The sequence below is a fragment of the Anser anser genome (assembly GCF_964211835.1).
Source record: "Anser anser genome assembly, chromosome: 6".
NCBI lineage: Eukaryota > Metazoa > Chordata > Aves > Anseriformes > Anatidae > Anser > Anser anser.
Window position 1 is genome coordinate 34,111,699 of NC_139726.1, and position 8,009 is coordinate 34,119,707.

General features: G+C 45.4%; 1 protein-coding gene across 20 annotated transcripts in view; it reads right to left on the reverse strand.

Moving 5' to 3' along the window:
* The window catches only part of MAP2 (microtubule associated protein 2), a 197,917-nt gene that overhangs the window by 183,208 nt on the left and 6,700 nt on the right, over positions 1-8,009 (reverse strand). The window contains exons 1-3 of one of the 20 annotated variants that reach the window (XM_083842147.1): positions 5,990-6,019; positions 5,562-5,606; positions 5,336-5,377 (exon numbers count right to left, since the gene is read on the reverse strand). The exons of 18 other annotated variants lie outside the window; for them this stretch is intronic. In XM_083842147.1, the coding sequence (XP_083698273.1) occupies positions 5,336-5,377; positions 5,562-5,606; positions 5,990-6,004 (102 nt within the window). In that variant the 5' untranslated portion in view covers positions 6,005-6,019. Of the gene's footprint in view, positions 1-2,554; positions 2,652-5,335; positions 5,378-5,561; positions 5,607-5,989; positions 6,020-8,009 lie in introns of those variants that run through there. One more of the 20 variants, XM_083842133.1, reaches the window with a different exon arrangement.

The following is an 8,009-nucleotide window of genomic DNA, read 5'->3' on the forward strand; positions in this document are numbered from 1 at the left end:
TTGGTAACTAACAGATGGCATTGGGGAACAGAGATAATTCTCTAGTAAGGGACAGGTGTTGATTTAAAACTTTGACAGAAATGCAGCTATCCCTACAAAACTGTCAGATTCAGGATTAGGCTCTTGTGGAAAGTCCCCTATATACCAGTCTCATCCCTAAAATAAAAAAAAAAAATCCTGAATATACAAGATTTAAAGCAGACCTTTATATGACTCCAGCAGATCACAAAAAAATAAAATTAATAAAATTAATAAAAAATAAAATGGGCATCAGCTCAGCCAGGCATTTTCCAGTTATCTTAAATGACATTTTACAAACATGTACTTCTCCATCTGACAAGCAGCATGACTTTACCAATTGTCACCATAGAAATCTAAATGGCAAAACCAAAATTAAACCACAGCCTTTTTAGAATGGAAAAAAAAATCTGCTTTGTTTTCTTCTTCAATGTTTAAAGTGATTTAATGTATTAAGCTAGATAGTGTGAAAAAAATGCTGTTTTAAAACACCACTCTAACATTATTCATGCCTCTTAGCCTTCAAAGTTAAACATCAGTGTACAAGACCATGCCTACATCAAACACACCACCGCTTCATAGCACTGTTAAGAAGCCAGGCTGAAAGGGGTCTCTCTCCATTTTGAAACTGTAGGCAGGCCCTAGCAATAAAACTCAGACCATTTAAGATCTCTTTAGATCATGAACATCTGTATCAAACTTACCCGAAGAAGGCAAAGTACTTCACCGCATTCCCTAGGCAAGGTAATATTATAAACCTTAGTTACTACTACTTAAGAGGGTACAAGTTTGGAGTCTTGAAACTATTCTACCATTAACATCCCATACATAATTACATCACAGGACTTACTGGAAAAAAAAGAAGTGTGCAGAAACAAGGAAAGGGAGCTGCACACCTATCAGGCTGATATCCCAAAGCTGTCAGACACACACACAGCTTTAAGCACCTCTACACAGATGTGCAGCACTCCTGACAGTGTGAAAGCTGGTGCCAAAAACCTAATAGGGAAAAGCGACAAACACTGCAGACAGCTTCCAGCTGGGAACCATCCCAGCCTGCTCCTCCAGGCCCGTTCCAACCACAGCTTAGCTCCCACTCTCCCTACCACTTCATACACGCTCAGGCCTCCTGCCCTACAATTAACTCAAAACCCCCTGACCAAAAACACAATCAGTGTGCCTGGTTTTCTGCTTTCTATGTCTCTGCAAAGTATGCCCCTTTAAGGACTAGCTTGAGGTTTGTTCTTTCAAGTCCCCAAGTACGACATTTTGATTCCACAAATACCATACAAAATGTATGGCACAGGATGCATACCAGCATCTTCTGCTTGTTGTTAGTATCAGTGTTAGTGGAGCAGTAATTCACATTTAGAAGCTGAAGTCTTCACCAGGTTTACTCATATTACCAGCAGATCTGGCGGGGGAAAAGCACAAGCTCTCTGCTCTGTCACAACTTTCCTGAGCCGGGGAGCACCATCACAGCACGCAGCTGCTCCTCACCCCCTCCTTCATTACTGCTTGAACACCTCTTTGTTATTAAAAACACACACCCTCCAAGGACTGAAGCTGCCTGCATGAGACATTGTCTCAAGGAAGTGCCCTAATTATGCCTCTCTCATAATTTACATTTTTATTTCAGCTTCAAAACAGCTGGGTTCCTCTCTGGGGAAAAACAACAGCAGCACAGTAAATCCTCCGGGCACATTCTCCCTGTTCTTCTTTCTAAGATGCTGCTGTGGGGCTTTATACAGGTCGAAGACACAATCAGTCCACTAAAAAAAAAAAAAAAAAAAAGGATATTCAAACCTCTCTACCTCTCTGGATAACAAACTGTTAATGTAAAGATTGTCTAACCTGGGGCAGTAGTTTTCAAGAACTGAGATTTATTTTTCCTCTCCCATGGCTAAAATAAGAAATGCCATATAGTCTTCCAGATTCACAGAGATTAGAAAAAGAAAAGACTTACTGGACAACTTGATCCACCCTTTCATGACAGAGTTGTTCCATATTCATGTGGCCGCACCACATCATGTGGTAGGGTGTTACTGGCTCATCTTTAAAAAAATATACTCAACACTTCCATTGCGCAATGCAAGTTACCTTGTCTTTAACAGGGATCTCAGCTGCAGGACCAACCCCACTGGTATAAACCTGAGAACTGAAATTATATTTAAAACATGGATTTTGAGTCGGATTCCTCAGAACTCACTGCAGGAAATTCACAACAGACTGCAATATAAACAGTAACAGCTAACTAAAGTGGTATTTGAATGGTAAATGCTTTCAAGTTATGCTGAGCAAGTTTTAAAATGAAAGCGACAAGATTATTGTCTGCAAAGAAGATGCTCAGGGAATATAGTGGACAAAAGCCAGTAATACTCTTATTATCCCATCAGTGGCATGAGAACGGAAGCAATGAACAACCCACTCGAGCTTCCTGCGGATGCCCCAAAGCGTCTGTAAGGAAGGCAATCACACCTCGCACAGCCACAAGACTACCAAAGCTTGTGCCTGGCACCTCGTGCCCACGACCTACCTAGAGCCCTTGCCAAGCAGGGAAGGGCTGCATCAGCCCCAAACTCAGCCAGAGCCTGAAGATGAGGGCCACGGACTCCCAGAAATGGCTCCCGTCCTCCAGCACTGCAGTGAGGCAGCCGAAACCCACCCACGCATCTCAGTCCTGCCGTGCCTCTTTCACCTTCCCGCGTAGGCAGGCAAGTACGGGGGCTGTAGGAGGGAGAGCAATTTCCTCACAACCACTTCTGAGCACCCGCATGGGGCCAGCCTGAATTCCTGCCCCACCACGTGCCTCCACCTGCTGCTGCCGACTGGTCAGCAGCACAGAAAGGATGCGTGTTAGCACAATTAAAAAAAAAACTACATGAGTTTGCACTTTCTGAATTGCAGGCACACTGAAGGGGAAATACAAAATGAAATACAGACCAAACGTTAGTGTAAGACACCGAGTGATGCTTCTATAAATCACAGTGCAAAGCACACGTTCCTACCCTGCTAACGGCCTGGGCAGCCTGCAACCCTTCTGTGCTGCTCACATAACTATTCAGAAAGCCCCAAAGCCAGCTGCCCGAGGGGAGCGCAATAATACCAGTTCCACGGTGCTGTCTCTGGCCCACCTGCCACCACCCCACGCTGCTTTGTGTCAGACCAAAGAGCACGGGCTCTTTTGTTGGGCACCTGGAAAACACCACGCAAGCCCTAACATTTCAAGTAGCTCTAAGTCAGCTTCCAGCTCGGCTCTTTGTCCTCTAAAAATAACTTAGGTTTAATTGCAACTGGCCACAATTTTCTAATTCTCAGTGACCCCAAACCTCTAAATCTATTACCCGGAGACAGCCAGGGTAATCCCTAATGAAGGTGTGGGTACGATGCAGTGCGCGAGGGGCCATCTGGCTGCCAGGTGCTTCCTGGCTTAGCTTTTCCTCGAGGCACACATCCCTCCTCTAAATCTAAGGCCAGCAATTTCCACCTCGGGACACTCCTCCATTAAAGACACAGGCAAGGGCTTTCTTGCAAGCAGGTTGCTTTTCTGCCTGCAGCAGAAAGCCTGGAAGGGTTGCTTTTTACCACACACACCTCCCTGTGACTACCAGCAAAAGACGGCACCGAGTGTATTTCTGACCGTCAGCAGGAAGGGAGCCAAGTACAACATTTCCAAGGTGGCCCCGCATCTTCTGCCCTTCACTTATAATCAAAAAAAAAAAAAAAAACCAAAATAAAAAACTAGGGTAGTGTTTGAGAACTAACAGAACTATTCATGTAAAGAGGTGATTGAAAAAGTACGGGATAAGCTTGTCAGACAGTGTAATCTGACATCTTTCAAGGAGCGACACAGCCTATGCAGGGAGGTTAGATCCCGGTTTTTACTTTCAAAAGGGGGCATTAACTTCCCTAAAGTCCCTGTCTTTCCGACAAGCAAAGGCCTTCCAGCTCCCGGATACAAACCCCTGCCCGTCCCTTTCGCCAGCGCTCTGGAGCATTTTAGGGCAGCGGGCTGGCAGCGAGCGAGCCCTTTTTGCACAGTGCTGGGGCTGCCCTGGCTCCGCTTCCCGAGCTGCCTTCCCACGGGGTCAGGCGAGGACCAGGCGCCGTGGGAGCAGGCAGGGCAGGACCCCCAAGGCACAGCTGAGATAAGCCCGGGCTGCCAAGAGACCTCGTCCCAGGCTGCTCAGAGGGGAGGCTGCTCCAGGTTCCCACTGGTTGACAGGCCAGAGGGGACCCTGCTGCTGCACTGATGTTCGGGGTGCACAGAGCATCTCCTGAATTTTGCTACAGCAAAGAGAAAAGGCCTGCGGACTGCTTGCAGCACACAGAAAGGGATGCAGGGCTGGGGAGCTCTGGAGAGTCAGCCTCGATGCTCCAGCTGTCCTCAGGGTTAAAAAAAAAACAGCAGTTACTGGAGGAGCACCTCCACATCTCAAAACAGGGTCCAGTGGGAGAATATCACAGGTTCTTCTTCCATAGTTTCATCTAATTATTTGGAAAGCGAACCCAACTTTTTTATCATGAGCTTATTTATGCAGAGCTCTGCCCAGAGCTGTTTCAATGTAAAATGAGTGACTAAACTGAAAAGCAACAAATGGAGAGACAGACACACTTAGAGGAAACCAGAACTACACTACCAGGGGAAATAGCTCAGCTCTACTGCCAGTTTTGAAGCATTTTCAAACTCAGCTGCGAAGCAAATCCAGCATGGAAAGGGAAATATTAACAAGTGACTACAGACACAGCACCTTTAGTCTTGAGGCACACTTGCTTGCTCATTTGACTATTTGCATATTTTAATCTCTTTTATAGCAGAAACTCTCTGTATAAAAATTATTTTCGCAATCCTCAAAACATTCTTCAGGGAGCTACTCATCTGCCTAGTGACACACGCGCGGGGCAGGGCTTGTTTACTAATCCAGGAGGACAACGCTTTGATCTGGATCATGCCTTGCCTGCAGGTAAGGGCAGCAGAGCAGACAGTAGGTAAGCCAGACTTTCAAACTGCAAACACACGAGGGGAACAGAGCGCAAAAGAAAGTTGTGTTTGGATGGCGAGAAGAGGGGAGCATATGGAGACAGCTGCTTCTTTATATCTATTGTACAACAGTCTGTCCAAACGTCCTGGACAGGCAAATTCTGTTCCTACTGTTGCATCAACTCTGAAAATAAACCCTAGAGCTACAGCTGAAACTAGTCTCCACACCAAGTTTTTCAAAGAAAAATGTAATGCATGCATCAGACCTCCCTTTTTGCCTTTTAAATACATGCATAGATCACTCCCCCGCCAGAAGAAAGCTAGTATTTCACTTACCTTTCCTCTCCCTTTGGCACGTGAGACAAAACCACCAAAACACTGCCAGATGAGAGACAGAAAAACCATACTGCACCTCAAGTAGTAATTCTCCAAGGGAAGTGCAGACAGGTGACTACACGATGCATGCCATGGTTTGGTATTTTTCTGAGTGGTGGCTCCACTGGAAGCACACGTACATCATAAAATCCTCCTGCCCGTTCCAGGACAGCAGCAGATCACTTACCCCATCACACACTGGGTAAGCAATGCCACCGATGCTGATCTTACACTAGTTTAAAATGCAAAAAAAAAAAAACCAAAAAAAAAAACACCCTCTTCAGAAAAATCTTACTATGAGATATAAAACAAATTAGAAACAAAAATGAGTCAGATCTCGCCAAAAGACTGGAACTTCAGAACTGAAATTCATGTGAGAATGACAGGGCAAGAGGGGCAAACCCATCGCCTGGTGCTGACCACAAGGATATTTCAGACAAATGACCCATCACGCCAGCTCTGCACTAACTGTAGCTCCATATCCTGAAGTATGGAAACCATTAGGTTTGCCCAATATTTTTTCCTAAATTCTTATTCCCTCTGCCTGCTTGTAATAGGCTGTAAAATAAATTTAGTCCTAAAACACTTAATTTGAAGTGTAAACAAGTAACTTACTCTAAGTACTACCATCACCACGATGCTCTGCCCCAGCACCTGAAGCAAACAGAAGGCGTGACCCCACCCAAAAAAGGAGCATCTGCCCTGTAACAGTCATCAGCATTTCTATCTGCTGGCTCAGGATTAGCAAATCAAATCGACCTGTCAAAACAGGAAGGTACTCACTCCGCACCAAACAAACTGCTGCTGTCAGCCTCTTCCAGAAGTCAGTTACAAAGGCTACTCTCTCATCAGCAGCGTACATATCCACTGGTGTTACAGGGCAACGAGCAGGGTCAAGTTCACGCGAGGATTTCACAGCAAGATTTTGTGACTGACCCAAGCATCCCTGGAACCAACAAACTCCGAAAGTTAGAAGCAACAGACTGATACTTAGCCAGTAGGCAGTGAACAGACCTGGGAACACCGCACTAAGCCCCTCGGGTAGCACAGACTCCGTTTGGGGCTGCCGACCTCCCCAAGCTTTGGACACAGCATCGCTCCCGCAGGCGCTCCTTGGCTGGCTGCCAGCGCCTTAATTTGAGTTTGCAATCTGGGCTTCCAAGATGACTTAGTCCAGCCAAACCAGACAGCTGAAAAGCACCATGATTACACATCAAGCAACATGGGCAGCACCTGCACGAGTCATCCCTCACCCAGAAGACAACGAAACAGACACGAGGGCTACAGAGGTGGGTGAGCAGAACGGCCCGCCTGGCTCCTGCGCCTGCTGGCAGATCCCAGTGATAATCCCGGTCAGGGCTGGCCCCCTCCTGCCAGGTCACACGCGTGTCAAATCCCCAGACATCTAAACAGACACACACAGCCACCCAGGCACGTGCAGAATCAATGTAATAAAGCTGTTGTAAAGGTGATCAAGTGTGCTTCTAACTCGAGGGTGATGGTAGCCATTAATTCATTAAAACACTGCAACATATTATTAATTCCACTTATTGCTAACAGCAGATGACAACGAGAAGGGAAAACCTGACTGAAATCAGCTTTCACGCCAATAGAAATAGCATTATACTAGAGGTCACTGTAAGCAAATGCAGCTTGACTACAGATATTTTTTCCCCCCAAGCGTTCCATTAAAAGAAGTTCTCAATTATTCACACTGAAATACACGTTTAATATTTTTTTAGTTTTCATGGTGCAATCCAAATACTGACACCGTTTTAAGCAACACTAGTAGCATGCCATTTAAGTGATCTAACTGAAGAATTATAAATATTAGCTATAAATCACTGCTGCTAATTTTGGCAGACTGTTAAATTACAGATATTATCATATTATCAAATGCCTTGCATTCAACATCTCAGACATAGATTTATTATCTGCTCTAACAGATAGCACTGGGTAATATGAGATGCTCACATTCAATATTTTGCTAAGTCTTATTCAAAAACACAAGCAGCTCTCTATATCCTGAAAAGCTTCACTTTGCGGAACACCACGGCATGAAAGCCCTTATTTACCATGCTCCATCCCTCGTTCTTTGGAATGAATCATGTTATTAACTGCTCCCCCCCCCACAGAGAGAGGGTTGTGTGGTTTTCTTCTTTTTTTTTTTTAATTACTCTCGTGTGTGTCTGCCAACTTTCCCTTTACCGTTCCACAAAATATGTATGTTTTCTCTCTCCAAACCAGAAGGAATATACAGTTTCCTTCCTCGTGGTTTATGGGTTTCTCCATCATTTCCCTGGAGGAAATTTTTTTAATGGCACATCTAATCAATCATAGGAGAAAGAAGGGGGAGGTGCTAGGGACAAAAACACCTAGCTTGTCACTTTCTTTCCTGACATGACAAGCCTCTCCACCAGGTCCGTTCTGGACTCCCAGGCAGGCAGACCCCAGCTCCCCAGCATATTCTGAACACACTGACAGCCTGGGAGAGCATCCTGAGGGCCAAATTCTGCTCTCCTCGTACCAGTGCAAATTGAGAGCAACTCCGATCCAAGTCTAGAGGAGCTTACTCAATCCATGCAGAAATATCTCCCTCCACACCTGCAAGCAGTTACATCTTCTGGTTCTGTCC